Raw genomic sequence first — 17,461 nt, forward strand, 5'->3', positions numbered from 1 at the left:
TTGATTTCTCGTGTTTAACTGATGTAGCACAATTAACTCTTGATATTTTGTTTCAACCTCGAGCTGAATCAGAATGGTGGTTTCTTGCTTGCAATGAACTAACTAGTACTAGCCTACTAGGCTACTAGCCACTTGCCAACGAGCAAGGTAGTATGGTTGTCTGGGCCGGCGGTCCATGTTTTGGATCTTGTTTGGAATGGGCTGTATGATATGCCACGGAACTGCAAGTCTGCAACTACTACTTCCCATTCGGTTTCACTTCCCTCCGGGTGAATGTGTTGTGCTGTTGTGTTCTTTACGTCTTGGAAAATGTCTATGCTTTTCTTTTTGGCCTCACTGGTACCTTTTGCTACTTTGCAAACTGCAATATGACGCTACTCGTTTATGTAAAATTCGTAAACATGCAGCATTCGTGGTAGTGTATATTTTTATCCTGCGTGGGACTGAGGCAGGGGAGCAGGAAGCATCTTTCTGCGTTGCATTTCTCTGTCTCGCCGGCCAATTTTCTCTCGCAGGATCCGCGTTCCACGACGGTTTCACATCCTTTTCTCCCGATGGAGTTGTGGACATACTACTTCGCAACAGTATACGAAGCCAATAGGCCGCGGTTGCTTCGCCGTGAGGCTGTGGCCCTGTGACTCTGTGAGTGTGAGTCAAGTCAATGACCCAGCCAGTGAGACTTTCCTTTCCTCTCTCCGTGGCCGCGAGTGGAGGAAGGAATCTGCAAAGCGATGCTATGGCCATGGGGCTATGTACTCGGTTGCGTCACTTTGCTTACATGGGCCTAGGGTGTTATCTATATGGTCTATAGTTCTCATTTAGTTTTCCTCTAAAAATATATATTCTCTTTTGCTTTTATCCACTTCCTTTTTTCGCTGTCGATCTTCTATTCGCTGAATGTACTGAGTAAACATTGGCAACGACTGTTCATTCGGTTCTTGGGCTGATCATCAACTGATTATTTGGGGGAAAAAACTAGAAAAGGAGGTTCAGTAACCGTAGAACTGGGGCCGTAAGAAAAAAAAAAGGAGATGCAAAAGATGGTGCGTTTTCTTCCCAGCCTGTGTTATCTTGCTACTTCCTCCGTCCCAAAATGAAGCCATTCCTGAGGTTGGCATGGGTATTAAGAAAGTAGGTGAGAATGATTGAAGGAAGTGTGTGATTGGTTGAAAAGAGAAAGTATGTGAAGAAGAATGTTGTGATTGATTGAGAGGAGGAGGTAGGTGAAGAAATAACTTCATTTTGGGACGACACTGTGCTAGAAATAGCTATATTTTGGGACGGAGGGAGTACTAGTATGGGGGCATTGCCATTGCCCATTGCATCATTATTTTTACAGACCAGACTACTCCCTCCGTCCCAAAAAAGGCAAACCATGGGTTTCCGTGTCCAATTTTGACTGTCCGTCTTATATGAAATTTTTTTTATAATTCGTATTTTTATTGTTATTAGATGATAAAACATGATTAATATTTTATACGTGACTTGTCTTTTTAATTTTTTTCATAATTTTTTTAAATAAGACGGACGGTCAAACATTAGGCACGGAAACTAGGGTTTGTCTTTTTTTTTTTTGGACGGAGGGAGTATGCATCTTCAGAGTCGTACACGATTTAGCTTCATCGGTAAGGCTCCATTCTAACTGTAGCTTTTTTTTTTAAAAAAAAATAATGGGATCAAATTGCATTGATTCAGCTTTGCAAGAAAGCCAAGAGCAAAGAATGGCCGATGTGCCCTAATTAACCAAAGCTAAAATTTGATTTTTTAATTTAATTTTAAAGTTCGTTTTAAGGTATTTTCAACGTAGTTTCTTTTTTAGCATTGGTTTTCAAGTCGTTAAGGATAAATATATAAAAGTTTTACCTACAAATTAAATTTTATTTTCTAATAAGCTGTTTTGGTTTACTAAGAAATGTGGGTAACCGATGAGGCTAGAAGTCTTTATATATTATGAAACATAAGTTCAAACCATGTGCATTTCCTATATTCGAGTTGAACTGGTACAGTTCACGTTGTTTTTTTTTTTTTGCCATTTTCAAATGAGACCAATGTGACTATGTGAGGCTCCGTTGGAAATTATGTGACAATCTTTCCTTCTAACTATAGTTAAAGTATCTTCATTCTCGGATGAGCATTTGGTATAATCGAGCACGCACACCCTTACATGCTATACTCACAATATTGGGACAACTTATATACACACACATGTACACTTGAAATTTAAAATGATTTCTTTCAAAAGGAATTTTGAAAATGATCAGAATGACAAAACAACCCCTTCTAAAATTGGTCAACACAATATCAATTCTACCGTATCATCATGTGTACTAGTAGTAATGTGTTGGGCTTGTTTTGGGATAAACATTTACCAAGAGGGGCATTTCATTTTTTTTTGGCAACCGGATCCTAGTAAAAGCCACTTATATAGTAGTATATCTTTTAAAGAAGAAATAAAAATATAACCTTATCCGTGGCAATAGATCTTGTGCAATACTGCTGCTATGATAATAAAAGCCACACATATATATAGGCCTTCACGTTCCATTCTTTTCCATGCTTTGCACGAATCTCGAAGCAACATCAACGGTACGGGACACCTCCGGCCCTGGCCTCCTGCGCCCCTTCATTTATCCGTCTTCGCTTTAATTCCTTTAAATGCTACGTGCACATTGACCGGGCGACTCCTCGTCCTCGAATCCCTCTGCTCACTACCGTCGCGCTCGCTTATATTGCGGGAGTCGGCGACGAAAACCACCGAGCACTCGTCGGCGCAGCAGCGGCGGAGCGAAGGGAAGGGAAGGGAAGCCGCGATCCAGCCGCCGTCGACTCGCCACCCACGCAGTCGCCGCCGAGCCCCATCTCCGCCACTGCTCGGTGCGTGCGATCGTTCGCTTTACTAGCTGTACTAGCGCTCTAGAGTGCTGTGCTTTCCCCAGTTTGGCGTCGGTGCTCGGCGAACCTGTGTGTTCGATCGGATGCGTATTATGTGCGGGCGATTTAGTGTTGATGTGTCGGGTTTTTTTTTATACTCTTGGGTTTTTCGGTGGTGTTCGTTGGTGGGGGGAATATGAAGGGTTTTGAGGGGGGTTTTAGTGGAGGATGTGAATTTGAGATCGATTCGGTTGTTGTCCTGCTCTTTTACACTTTTTGGTGGTTGGGGGGTGGAATTGGCAAGCGTGGAGAATGGCAGGTGGTGGAGAAGATGAGGAAGTCTGGTAATGTACGTTCATGATGTGTTTTTGTGGAAATTGTGCTCGTCTAATTTGATCGATCCTTTTCGTTTTTTTCTCCATGCTTCTGTCACTGCATTGCATGATAATTTGGCTTTTGAAAGGGGGGAAAAAGGAATGCTCTAATTTTGGGGAATCAAGAACATGTGGTAAATATGTATAGTCCAGAGTATAGAAATGGATAGATGATAGGGATACCCAGGGCGGAGCCAGGATTTTGAGCCACTGGGTCATGGCTTTTACTTGTACTAATGTCATGTTTAAAACTCTAATTGTTCTCGAAGCTAGATATCTTTAGATCAAAATTATTTTGGAGCTAGAGCAATGAGGAAGTTGGGATCGTTTCATTTTGTTAAAAATAAATGTTTAAACTCTATATTTTATAATTATTTTATAAGAATGCAGGAGGTTTTTTAAGGTCCAAAAATTTAAAAGTTAAGACTATAAAACCAGGCATAACAACCATGCGTTTTTTCAGACATAAAAGTTTGTTCTGAAAGTTGTTTATTACTTCCTCTCAAAATACAACTACCTACTCTCTTTTTTAAAAGATTAATGTTAGGGTGTGAAATAGTTATGATTGGTTGAAAAAAGAAAGTAGGTGAAAAAATTGAATTGGGAAAATTGTGATTGGTTGAGATGGAACGGTACATAGAAAATTAGTTGTATTTTAAGATAATTTTGAACATTAAATGTAACATATTTTGAGATGGAGTTAGTAGCTTAAAAAACACAGCTAACATCTAGTAGTTGATTAGCAAAACTACAGGCCTAATGCATTGATATACACAACACATAGCTAAAACAAAGAGTTGGTTAATGGATGAAATAGATCTAATTGCCGCATTAGTAGTGGGTTGACAGTAGCATAACCTAACTAACAAATTGTGCTTCCGAAGAAGAAGCTGTACTATTTCAGCTTTCATGAGCTCCAGTAGTTTAGCGAGCTGATCAGGGTCATGAAGCTTTTGCTGCTGGGGTCATTAGCTGCAAAATCCTGCACGATTCACTTGATCGATTGAATACCATCGGGGTCACCTGACCCTGACGATATTACTGCAGCTCCGCCCTTGGGGATACCTGATTTACAAAAAGGAATCTGGCATGTGCAATAGTTAGTATCAGGGAATAGTTTACAAAGGAAGCATGGAGATGGTTCGCATGATCATTGTTTTGCTTGTATTCTTTGATACATTACAGTACCTTGTTTACTTCACTACTTTAAGATTATGATAGAAACAGGATAAAATTTAGCTTTTAAGTTCTTTCTGTAGACGATACTTACCATTCTGCCGTAAATCTAAAGAGCTGTGCGTAATTCTTAACAATAATTGTTTATATTGATGAGTTCCTGCAGTTGTGATATGCGCCATGGGTGTCAAGACTTTACAGGTATCAGGGTTTGCTCTAGATGACAGTGCTGATTACGTCAAGGATTTGTTGGAGCGAATTGTTGGCTGTGGGAATGTGTATGCAGTAAAGCTCAGGCATCCAAAGAACGTCACTGCTACCTCAAGAGCATATGCTATAGTTCAGTTTCAGACCGAGGAACATGCTTCACTTGTAAAAAATGCGGCTCAAAGAAAGATACTCCGCCGTGGGCATTATTATCTGAAAGTCCATCCTTCAGATCGTGACATTGTTCCAAGACCAAGAGTTTCAATGTTCAAGCTAGAGGATGTAACACTGCATTTTGGTTGCCTGCTTAAGGAAACAATTTTATCTGCTCTGTGGAGTCGAACAGGAGTTTCTGTTGAGTTTGGTTTCAATCTGAAAAAGATTTACTTTTACCTGCAGCTACCCAACAGCTCAATCGAATATAAACTTGAACTTTCCTATGAGAGCATATGGGAGATCCAGCTTCAACGCCCACCCAAGTCACAAACGAAGTTTCTTTTGATCCAGGTATCTTGAGCTCTACAGCACTTGCTGATTTCTTTTCAGTAAATTGTACAATTATTGTATGACCACATGTTCACATTGACTAATCTTGCTGTTGAGATAGTTTCTTTAGTAAATATTAAAGTGGTTCGCCTGTACTGTGTTTTGTTCTGCTATTAAGGCTTGACGAAGAACAGTTTAGTCACAACAGTTCATGGTGATGACTTTTGGAATTTTGGTCAATGGTGATTTTGCTGTTTTCGGAAGGTGAAAGTTACATGGGAGTTCTGTTAGAATGTATGTATCATATGGTCCTTATTTGATATACAAATGGACAATGTTAATGTGTTTAGGAGCTTACTGTGATGGTTTAAAAGAATCATTTGAATTTCTTCTGTTAGTATTCTTGTTCCCCTACCTGCTTTGCTGTGGCTCACAACCTGCACTTTAGCATGGTTGAACGACATTATACTGTTCAATCATAAATTACTGGATAATGAAATTGCATTTCTAATCTTTGTGTTTCTTTAATTCTTCATGCTAATGAATTTATGAGTGCTCTCTAACTCGCCTGTCCCTTTCATTTCAAAATATGCGGCAATGAAGTTGTATAAAGATATGCTACTTGAGTATTACTTATCTGGAGTGAAAATATGATCGTGTTCTTATGTAAAAAAAAAATATGATCATGCTGAAGCACTGAATTCTTTTATCCAGTAATTTCCTTTATATTTCCACTTCAAAATGTTGATCCACCCCAGTCACCAATTCTAGTTGTTATCTCTTGATTTAAAGTTTAGATAACCTTAAATTTATAAATCGTTTCATGTTTCAGGTTCAAGCTGCACCTAAGATTTATGAACAGACACCACGCCGTTCTGGTGTTATGTACGAAGATCCATTATTCAACTATTTTAGGGATCATACAGATGATCAATGGACCAGGACAACGGATTTTACTTCATCTTCTAGCATTGGGCAATCATATATTTTATGTCTTGAGGTACCACGTCGATGTGATCTCCCAAACATTCGTGACCACTTCTTTTACTATCATGAGTACAATCATGACTTCGAGTGCCGGAGTGGGGGATATCCATATTCAAGTGATACTCGCTTTGTTCCGATTGTGAAATCTCGTGGTTATGTCCCCTATGAGATACTCTTCAAGATCAACCATTTGGTTCAGAATGGGACACTTAGCGGACCGACAGTTGATGACAGCTTCTTTCGTCTGGTCAGCCCAGCTTTTGTACCTATTGACCATATAAAGCGTGCACTTGAAATGATGTCATATTTGAAAAAGACCTGCTTGAATCCAACAAGTTGGCTATCTGAACAATACTCAAAATTCCGGAGATCACGCTACGTCCAACCATCACCTAACATATCTCTGGATGATGGATTGGTTTATGTCTACAGGGTGCAAGTTACACCTGCTAAAGTGTATTTTTATGGACCTGAGATTAATGTCTCCAATCGTGTGGTGCGGAATTTTTCTTCTGACATAGAGAATTTCCTTCGCATTTCATTTGTTGACGAGGACTGCGAGAAGCTCCGTGCAACTGATTTATCCCCCCGTTCTGCTTCAGGACATGATGCAAACAGAACTGCTCTGTATAAGAGAGTTCTGTCAGTCCTTTCAGATGGCATCACTATTGGTGGCAAGAACTTTGAGTTTCTTGCTTTTTCTTCAAGCCAGCTCCGAGATAACTCTGCATGGATGTTTGCTTCTCGCCAGGGATTAGCTGCTAGCGACATTAGGACATGGATGGGGGATTTCCGTAACATCAGAAATGTAGCAAAATATGCTGCAAGACTTGGTCAGTCTTTTAGTTCCTCAACCGAAACATTAAAGGTTCAGAAGTATGAGGTGGAAGAAATCTCAGATATAAAAAATGGTACACAGCATGTGTTCTCTGATGGGATTGGAAAGATATCATCTGCTTTTGCTAATGAAGTGGCCATGAAGTGCAACCTGAAACGCTTTGCTCCTTCTGCTTTTCAAATAAGGTATGGTGGTTATAAAGGTGTTGTTGCTGTTGACCCTACATCACGCTGGAAGCTTTCCTTAAGAAAAAGCATGCTAAAGTTTCAGTCAGACAATATCACAGTAGATGTCCTTGCATACAGCAAGTACCAGCCAGGCTTCCTTAATCGGCAGCTAATTACTCTTCTTTCGACACTTGGAGTTAGAGATAGTGTCTTTGAACAGAAGCAAGAAGAAGCAGTGAATCAGTTGAACAAAATGGTTACTGATCCTCAAGCTGCTATCGAAGCAATTGAACTTATGCCCATGGGAGAAATAACAAATGCAGTTAAAGAGCTGTTGTTGTGTGGCTACCAGCCTGATGATGAACCATATCTTTCTATGCTGCTACAAACTTTTAGGGCATCCAAATTACTAGAGCTGAAAACCAAGTCAAGGATATTAATCCCAAAAGGACGAGCAATGATGGGATGCTTGGATGAAACACGTACGCTGAAGTATGGGCAAGTGTTCATTCGAGCTACTTCGGGTGTAAATGACAATGACAGGTTCACCGTGACAGGAAAAGTTGTGATTGCCAAAAACCCTTGCCTCCACCCAGGTGATATACGGATTCTCCATGCTGTTGATGTTCCTGTTTTGCACCACATGGTTAACTGTGTCGTCTTTCCACAGCAAGGACCAAGGCAAGTATTACATACTCCTATGTTTTCTAGTAGTATGCTTTTTTCTGCAAAACCCCACTTTTCTGGAAACAAATTCTGTCTGGGTTTCACTTTTTAATGAAACCACATATTCATTGGAGAAAAGCTTATTCTCCAATTTCATATATTTTAGGTTGAAGAACTTCGTTGTTTGTGAAGCTTAGCCACCTGCGATTTCATGGATATGCGATATTTGATCCTTTTTTTTTCTTGTTAAATTCCCATGCATGCATGTTCTTGTCTGTTCGATTTTGTTGTCTACATTTGGTTTTAAATATATGCCACCATTGACTTTATTAAGTAAAGTGCAAAGAGTACCACTAGATTTGTCATATTTGTCTGTTGTACAAATATTTATAGAGAAGACGAATAGTCAAATGAAATAAAAAGTCAATGGTGCCATATTTAAAACATGAGGCAGTAATTATTTTGAACATGATTGTTTGTGCAGGCCGCATCCTAATGAGTGTTCAGGGAGTGATCTTGACGGGGACATATATTTTGTTTCTTGGGACCCATCTCTCATTCCGCCTCGTATGGTGACACCTATGGACTATACTCCAGCACCAACAGAAACATTAGACCATGATGTTACAATTGAGGTAAGCTCAGTTTTTAACCAGAATTGTCCACTCTTTCTTGCCACTCATGCTAGCAATTTTATTCAATTGTTGGCTGGCTAGTGTTATGCTGTTCTTTGGACTCACGAGTCCAGCTCTTGTATTTTTTAAGATTATCATTTACTCCTATTTTCTGGCCCTGCAAGATTTGGGTATATTTATTTGCAGGAGGAAACAAACTAATCCTAGTGCACAGCATATATGGTTTTTATTCAAAATCCTTCATTTAATAATATTACACATGTATTTCCCTATTTTCTGTAATAAATCTTGAATATTAGTAGGAAGATATGCTGCCTCTTTCTTGTTAGAATATTTAACTTCTAGAGATACGTTTGTAATTGGTGCCTCGTAATGAGGATACTACTGTCAACTGAGAGAATTTGTCTTAAGCTAGTTGTTTTTTTTGTTTCCCTGGTTATCTTGTGTAAACACGTACTGTGCTCACTTATAAGAGTAGCAAATTCTGTGTTCTTTTTTTTTTTTGAAAAAAAAAATGTATTTGGAAACCATGCAGTCTGATTCAAGTCTAGGGGCAGTCTGCATTTGGTTGGACAGTTGCTGTTCAAATTGATAATACTATTATGTTGCCTGTTGGAATAAAATTATTACCAGCTTCATGTTTCTGAATTTGTCTACATAGCAGTCACTTGTTTTTCTTGCAATAAAACAGCACGGAAATCACATAATTAAGAAAATAAATGTCATAAATATATCTTTGTTAGAACTGAGTTTTAGCAAATCTTATACACTGCCCTGTAACTTCATTATTGCACCATGCAGGAAGTAGAAGAGTACTTCACAAATTACATAGTCAATGAGAGTTTAGGAATGATTGCCAATGCACATGTAGTATTTGCGGATAAGGAAGACCTCAAGGCAGAGAGTTCACCATGCATTGAGCTGGCCAAGCTCTTCTCCATTGCTGTTGACTTTCCCAAAACTGGAGTGCCAGCCCTGATTCCTCCTGAACTACATGTGAAGGAGTATCCTGATTTCATGGAGAAGCTTGACAAAGTCACCTATGAATCAAAAGGAGTAATCGGGAAGCTCTACAGGGAAATAAAGAAGCACACCCCTCACATAAAGCACTTCACAAGGGAGGTGGCAAGGCGGTCTTATGACACCGATATGATTGTTGATGGCTATGAAGATTACATCACTGAAGCTATGGCATTGAAGGACGAGTACGACTTCAAATTGGGTAATCTTATGGATCACTATGGAATAAAAAGTGAGGCCGAGATAATAAGTGGATGCATTCTTAAGATGGCAAAGAATTTCACAAAGAAAAGCGATGCTGATGCTATCAGATTGGCGGTGAGATCTTTGCGTAAAGAAGCAAGGTCAAGGTTCAGTGAGATGAGCTTAGATGATAATGGGCATGGCCATGATGCCTCGGAAGCCAAGGCATCCGCCTGGTACCATGTCACTTACCACCCTGAATTCTGGGGTTGCTACAATGAAGGATATGAGCGACCACACTTTATCAGCTTTCCATGGTGTATCTATGAGAAGCTTTTGCGCATTAAGCAAAGGAGGAAGTTCGTCAGGAAGATGCAGCCCGAGTTGTTCTCTCTCCACAACTTGAGAATTTGAGTGTGGCCAGCATGTTTGCTCTTATACATATATCTGAACTTTTGCATTGAACATGTCTATTCTGGTGCTTGAATGCTTACTGAATGCGGGCGAACTGCTATCTAGCTTGTGATGTATATATGTGTTTCCACAAACCTTTGGATTCAGTCGTTCACTTGGTGCCTTAGGTTTATTGTAATGAAATTTGGTATTGTTCCCGCCTTTTGCGTAAGACGAACTGCAGTAGTAGTAATGTAAGACAAGTTGCTGTGAATCGTATGCGAGTCCCATATATGAATGTGTGATCTGAGATCAACGAATCCTTTTTTTCTTGCAGTGTTAGAATGATACCTCTGGTTCCTACTATCTTTTTTCATTTACAGATCGTTGCAACATCTTCAGGGTCCAAACCAAAAAAAAAATAATCAAGAATCAAAATTTTTTGGAATATTCTGTTTTTTCAGTTGTTAGCATATCTGCATTTGGCAGCTGAAAACTGTACAAACTCTGGATCACGGGATGGTCATGAACATCTTGACACCCTCGTCGACTCGTCGTCAAGAAACTTGGGCTAGCAGTGAGAACTTGACATGCAGCATGATCTTCCCCTTGTCGACGTCCAGCCTTGCGCCGGTGACGAGCCAGTAACCGGGGCTATCCTGCGGTCCCATGGTCACCTGCGACGTGTCCACGAACTTGAGCAGCTTCTGCGCGCCGACGGGCACCGGCGGCCCGCCGGCGAACACGCCGGAGTTGACGTTGGCGACGCCCACCGGCGAGGCGCCCTGCTCCGGTCGGCCTCCCTTCTCGGCGGCGCCACCGGATGTCGACGGCGACCCCGAGAAGGGTATGGACAGGAAGCTCGACGACCTCCCCGACGGCGGCCGCGCCGCGCCGCGCGCCCACTTGGACTGCACGACGGCGTAGCCGGGGAGCTGGGAGTAGAGCAGCCTGAGGTGGAGCACGTTGTTGGCGGCGTCGTGCGCCACGACGTGGAGCTGCGCGCCGGCGACGACGCAGGCGGCGGGGCGGCGGCGGCGGTCGCCGGCGCACCACCGCGGGTCGTACTTCACCGGCGCGGTGCAGACGCGCGCCAGCATCCGCCACTGCACCGGCTCGTAGTACCGGTCGTCGGTGACCGCCTCCGTGCCACGCCACACCGGCGGCTTGTCGGCCCTGGCGGCGGCGACGAACGTCGGCGTCGTCGACAGGTGCTGCAGGTGGATGCCCAGCCTGACGCACGACACAATGAAATTCACTTTAGTCACACACCATCCGACGCAAAACATATGTACTGTGCATACCTAAACTTGTTAACATGCAATTTCATTCTATGCTCTTTCTGATCGGCCCCAATCAAAGTTTAAAACTTACTTAAAAGTTAGTTTTAAGGTTTTCTTTTTCATCGTAGTCTTTGTTTTTTTTAGAAATTTAACTATTCGCCACTATTAAATGTGGCAATTAACTATTTACCAGTGGGCCCAAATATTATAGACACATATGGATCCACGTGTCATTGAGATAAGGGTGACAAATAATAAAATGTTTTTTCCTGGAAGATGTTTGATGCCTTGGACAATAATAAAATGTTTGTAGATAATGCAGAGATGCCTATGTCATGATGGACTGATAACTGAGTTGTCGCTGGTTTTATGTTTTGTTTTGGAAGCTTAAAATTCTGAGAAGCAGCTGGTGAAAAGCTAGCTAGTGAGAATTTAAAGAAGCTGGGAAATCCAGCTTCTAGCTTTTAGTTTATTTTCTGGATTCTACAACTAAAACTTCTCGGTATCTGAATGAAGATCTAGTTTGTTTCGAGGAGTTTCTTGCAGCTGCAGATCTGACATAAGCTCCCCCAAACTAATTTCATTGAGCGCGTGGGGAGCCACATTTTGTGAGGTGTGCATGTGTAGTAGTATGTGTGTCTCAGTGCGTGGGTGTGCATCTATAAAAAAGAAAAACCTATTTTCAAGTTTTCATGTGTATTTAATTATATTTAAATAAACCTGTGAAATCTTACCGGTTGTTTTTCTTGCCCTCCAGATGCAGCCTCATGCCAGTAACCGGCAGCTTCGGAACAACCACCTGCAATTTTTTTATTTTGAAGGATCACACACGCCATGGAAAGTGAACCACAGAATGGAATTTATCTGGTTCAGTGACAGAGTGAGAGGCTGTTTCAGAGTCTGACCTCAGTTGAGCTGACATAGAGCTTGGAGCCCAGCAGGCTGAAATGCAGCGCCGGGCTGGAGCCTTGCCGGTGTGAGCAAGGGCCCAGAGGCAGCTCGCCGAGCACCGGGGCCCACACGCAGTGATGCTGGAAATCCAGGAAGTACCTCAGGTCAGCGACAGGAGGCTTATCTGTAACAATCCAATCACATGCTTAATTTGTTATTTTAAACTAATCAACAGTAAATAAACTCGTCTAAAAAAGAAAAATCATTAAGCTCTGTTCTGTTGTTACATCTGAGGTAGAGGTTGATGGCGTGAGAGAGGAAGCCAGTGCCAGGCACGCCCCTGATGAGGGAGGTGATGGGGACGAGCTTGACGTTGATCACGTCGGGCATCGCCGGCACGGTCAGGAGCCACTCCGAGTGGCTGCTCACCGTCGTGTTCCCTCCCCTCTTGGAGTATATCACCGTCACACCCTGCACACGATGAGCAAACTCATATAATTAGCTAGTCCTCCCTCTATTCTATAATATAAGATATGGTCAAACCTCCGTTATCAAGAAGAAAATATTATCCTCAAATACACACAGTCAAGTCGTGACATCTTCGATTATTATTAAAAATAAAAAAGTATTACTCCCGTTGGGTTTTAATAAATAACGATACTGACTTTTGAATATATATTTAATCATTTGTCTTGAAAATATTGTACAAATATGCCAAAATGAAAGTCATACTTAGAGTAACTTTAATAATAGATTAAGTCACAATAAAATAAATATAATTACTTATTTTTCAATAAGACTATTGGTCATACGTATGTTTAAAAGTTAATGGTATTATCGGTAAAAAAACTAGAGGGAGTAGGATTTAATATGTGAAAATTGATATTAAAAGATATTTTCATGAAAAACATTTCATATGGTCAATTTTTTTATAAGTTTCATAAATACAGGCCGTGTTTAGTTCCCTGTCCAATTTTTTTTAAGTATACGGACACACATTTGAAGTATTAAACGTAGACTAATACCAAAACAAATTACAGATTCGCATGTAAACTACAAAACGAATTTATTAAGCCTAATTAATTCTTCATTAGCAAATGTTTACTGTAGCACCACATTATCAAATCATGGCGTAATTAGGCTTAAAAGATTCGTCTCGTAATTTACATGCAAACTGTGTAATTGATTTTTTTCGTCCATATTTAATACTTCATGCATGTGTCTAAACATTTGATGTGACGGAATTTTTAGAAATTTAAAGGGAACTATACACTAAACACAGCCACGGTGTTGGAAAAAAAAAGTAAAGATGAGATATATGTATTGAAGACTGTGCCATTGACTCGTTGTCCAAACCAACGAAGAAAAAGAAACAGATATAGTAGAAATTTATGTCACAAGCAATGCAAAGTTTATCTCATAATTGATCGTAAGATTCAAGAGTTGAGAATGCCAGAACCCTTAGCCATTTTTGTTCTAGAAAATAGAGTACAGTGATTCAGTTAATTACCTCCTTGCTTGATACAAGAGTGGTGATCCCGTGAAGCCTCTGCTGAGCTACTTGTGCATCGAACACGTTGAAGGCCTCCGGTATCTATCACAATTCACCACACAGACACTGAATTTCAGCACAAAAACCTTCAACTTCTGATGAGAATGACAACTGAATTTCTAGAGTAATTACTGTACATTAACAATACTTGACATGTTTAACCTTGAACTTGTCCTTGGACCTGCAGTGCAGAGGTGGCATGGCGCATGTCCCGGTGAAGAGCTGATCGCCGAGCCTGTCAAGATGCTCCTTGATCTCCGACGGCGACAGAGAAGACGACTTATCCTGCTTCACGTAGACGACGTCCTGGCCGCCCATGCTCAGCCCCACGATCACATGCGTCCCATACTTCTCGATGAATCTGCATACGCAATTATGCATCAATCAATCAGGATCAGGTTAATCTTGGATGTGTTGCGTGAACAAGTCATTAGCGTTCTAACGATTGATTGCTACATGATCGACTACATTGTGACATGGTGTCGGCAGCATCGTCAGTTCAGAACTCTCTCTGAAAGCTACGGCTCTGCCTAATAATACAAATCATGTGTACGCTAGTCAAATGACGGCATGTGCAGAGTTCATACCATCTGTAATCGGTTCAACGAAGACGGACAAATATATAATACGAAAAAAAGATAGAATATGTATGTGTGTAGAAGTATATGTCAATGCATTATTGGATCATATTTAATCATCTGAAATGAAGCACCCTGATTTGGACATGACTGAATTATTCGTTTCTCTGGGTAACGCATTGTCTTGTCATAGATTCAGTCAGTACCCAGTTTTTTTTGCAGCAAACTTGGACATCTAATCGAGCTGCTTTCTTCAGCCACCGACTCGAGATCCCCAGACCTGGAATTAGTCCAAGTCCAGCAACTGCAACTCTCAAATCTGCAAGTGATTTTCCGTACATCTTCATGGCTGCAATTTGCAGGTTAATTTAAATCCTTCTGGATCGTGCGACAGAAAGTCCCCGTCGTTGTTGTCCCAACTCCCACAGGAATCCAGAATTTTCAATCTCCATCCACATGTCGCAGCCATGCCAAATGGCATACTCTATATTTGTACCTTTCGATATGAAATGGTCAGAGGTGTGGCTTCGAACAGCCACCCTTGTGAATTGTCCGTCCTTACTGATCAGCTTAAACTTTTGGGTTCAACTGAATAAGGCTGGTGCATGCCTGCGACGCTTTGATTTTTCAGCTGCCCATTGTTTTTGTCTACTTGTCTCTGGTTGGGACCTGACATTTCTAGCGAGTGTTGCGTTGTTGCTGCCTATCAAGATCATGATCCTAACACGAGCGTGCATTTGCAGCACTCAAATCGCAGCAGGGCCAATCGACCACTCTTGGGTCAGTCAAGGCCACTCAGAATTCAGAAAAGGGACAGTCAAGACCACTCAGGATTCAGAAAAGGGAGCAATTTGCAGGTAGCTTTCAGATGCATGCATGCGCTTGTAAAGTTGCAATGCAATTATTTGTGTACGTGCAACAAGCTAGCTACACCATTCGTCACATAAAAAGCTTAATTCTAACTATAAATCATGCGTGTTCAAAGTAATAGCTAGAATTAGACTTTTTTTTTAAAGAAAGGAGTACTCACAAGCTAGCCACTAACCTTGCGATGGCAGAGGGGTCCCAGGCGGGTGGCACGTCGGCGAGGACACCTGCAGCGAGGGCGAGGTGGCGGTGGTCGAGACGGAGGTCAAAGAGGGAGATGAAGTACCCGTCCATAGCGAGGCACCTGGTGTGCGGCGCGTCATGGGCCCACGACCCGCTGTCCAGGTCGAATGACGCGTTGAACTGCCCCGACGGGATCTTCCCTTCCACCGAACTCCTCTGGTTGAACAGCTCCGACATCTGCGTGCATGCGTGAATGCGTCAAATTTGGTTAAACTTTTTTTAAAAGAAACAATGCTATTTGATTTTGATTATTGTTGAACTGATCACATTCAGGAAGGCTGAAATTTTGGCAAGATTCTGTTCAGTGATGTACATTTGACGGATCTCTTTTGGTGAAAGTCAAACAAAGGCCCTGTCGCAGTTCAAGGTGTGCCACTGTCCTGTTTTTTACGAGTACAAGTGTAGCTATTTTACAGGCAAATTTGACTCTCTTGTTTTTTAAAAAACTAGATAATGAGGCAAATTTGACTTGAACTTAGAGCAGGACCACTACTCCCAATTGTTGGAGTGTATAAAGTGAATTGTCCGCCTTTCCTATTAGCTTAGATTTTTAGATGCAACTGGCTGGTGCATGCAACTTAATATGGTATTAGAGTCAGAGGTCTTGAGTTCGAATCCTGGCTGGCGCGCAATTAAATAAAATAATTACAGCCCACTCCAATATTCCACGCTTGAGACTTGAGAGGGAGTGTTGGAGTGTATAAAGTGAATTGCCCGCCTTTCCCTATCAGCTTAGGCTTTTAGGTGCATGCAACTTAATACCAACGAACCAAGCAAACATAATCACTTTTTTCAGATTTTCTGTAAAGTCTTCTTTCAGAAAAAAAAAGAGGATTTTTTTCCTGTAAAGTTGATTTTATCGGCTTTTATTGAGATACTGAATATTTGACACTGATGGGACACCAAAATTAGGACAAGTGTTTATTTTCTGTCGCAAAAATGTTGGCAGTGCCGATATGGTTGATGATAAGTACAGTTCGTGAGAAACACGTAGAACCGGAAATGTCGTGTCAATATCTAAAAATATTAATAAGCGAAAACTCTGTTAGCATCCAATAACCAACCACAGTAATTTTCCTTTTTCTTGGAACAGTAATTTTCTGTTAATACGGTGCTTCTGCAGTTTGGTGAATACTGACAACTGAAATTATGAATAACCCGAATATCTTCCTCAATTAATGCAACCTTTTGTTCAAAAACCTAAATAGAGCAGCTTCGAGCAAGTTATCTTCAGCTTTGCCCATTTTCTATCTCATATTTAAAAACTCAAAATTATCTAAAACTTTGAACTATCTTTAAAAAACTGCGCAAATATAGAATAAAACCAACGTATGATATATATATTCATAGCCATACCCATATATATTATCATCATGCAGGGTGAATTAATGGTGGCATAGCGGCACTGGATGAAAATCCTCTACCCTTGAAATCACGTGACTTTTTCAATGATATGTGGGCTTAATAAACCATGAACCCATACCAGTGACACAAAGTAGATGATCTCAATCCAAGGTAAGGTGCTAACCTTGTTGAACTCGAGCACGTCGGACTTGAACCGGACGCGGTCGCCCTTGTCGCACCTCACGTCGGCCGGCACGTCGGCGATCACCCCGACTCCCGGCACGGTGAGCGGCGTCGTCTCGTCGCGCCTCTCGACCAGGCAGCCGGCGCCGCCGCCCTTGCAGTACTTGAGCCTCAGGTCGCCGGCCATGTCGAAGCCGCGGCCGAGGCACCTCACCGCCTTCTCGGCCGCCGCCACGGCGGCCATGGATGATAGCTCTCTCTTTGGTGGCTGGCTAGTTGACTACGACCAGACATGCTGCCATTGCAGCTTCATGTCCAGGAAACTGAAGGAGCATGATGGTGTTAGGCAGAGGCTATATATAATAAGGATGTCAAGGATCTTTTTTTTTTTTGGTTTCCTGGTGTGAAACTAAGATATGTAGCTATCAATCATGAAATCAAACAAGAATGAATCTGTATTTTTTTAGTTGAGATAACAAGGCTGCTTCTTGATGTTTGAATGGCGACTTCATCAGAT

At 41.4% G+C, this 17,461-nt stretch overlaps 2 protein-coding genes across 2 annotated transcripts; one reads left to right on the top strand and one right to left on the bottom strand.

Annotated features, from left to right (window-relative positions):
• The first annotated feature begins 2,677 nt into the window (after positions 1-2,677).
• On the top strand, positions 2,678-10,178 carry LOC127762288 (probable RNA-dependent RNA polymerase 1). Its single transcript, XM_052286732.1, has 5 exons — positions 2,678-2,874; positions 4,588-5,135; positions 5,947-7,787; positions 8,257-8,407; positions 9,209-10,178. Exons 2-5 carry the CDS (start codon positions 4,602-4,604, stop codon positions 10,022-10,024), a joined length of 3,342 nt encoding a protein of 1,113 aa, XP_052142692.1. The 5' UTR covers positions 2,678-2,874; positions 4,588-4,601; the 3' UTR covers positions 10,025-10,178.
• Positions 10,179-10,311: 133 nt separating this feature from the next.
• Positions 10,312-17,453, bottom strand: LOC127762289 (MACPF domain-containing protein At1g14780). Its single transcript, XM_052286733.1, has 8 exons — positions 16,946-17,453; positions 15,353-15,594; positions 13,892-14,090; positions 13,688-13,771; positions 12,465-12,648; positions 12,192-12,361; positions 12,021-12,085; positions 10,312-11,236 (listed from the first exon to the last, which is right to left on the bottom strand). The coding sequence occupies exons 1-8, from the start codon at positions 17,186-17,188 to the stop codon at positions 10,561-10,563; spliced, it is 1,863 nt and encodes a 620-aa protein (XP_052142693.1). The 5' UTR covers positions 17,189-17,453; the 3' UTR covers positions 10,312-10,560.
• Positions 17,454-17,461: the final 8 nt, after the last annotated feature.

This window comes from Oryza glaberrima, chromosome 2 (assembly GCF_000147395.1).
Source record: "Oryza glaberrima chromosome 2, OglaRS2, whole genome shotgun sequence".
Taxonomy (NCBI): Eukaryota; Viridiplantae; Streptophyta; class Magnoliopsida; order Poales; family Poaceae; genus Oryza; species Oryza glaberrima.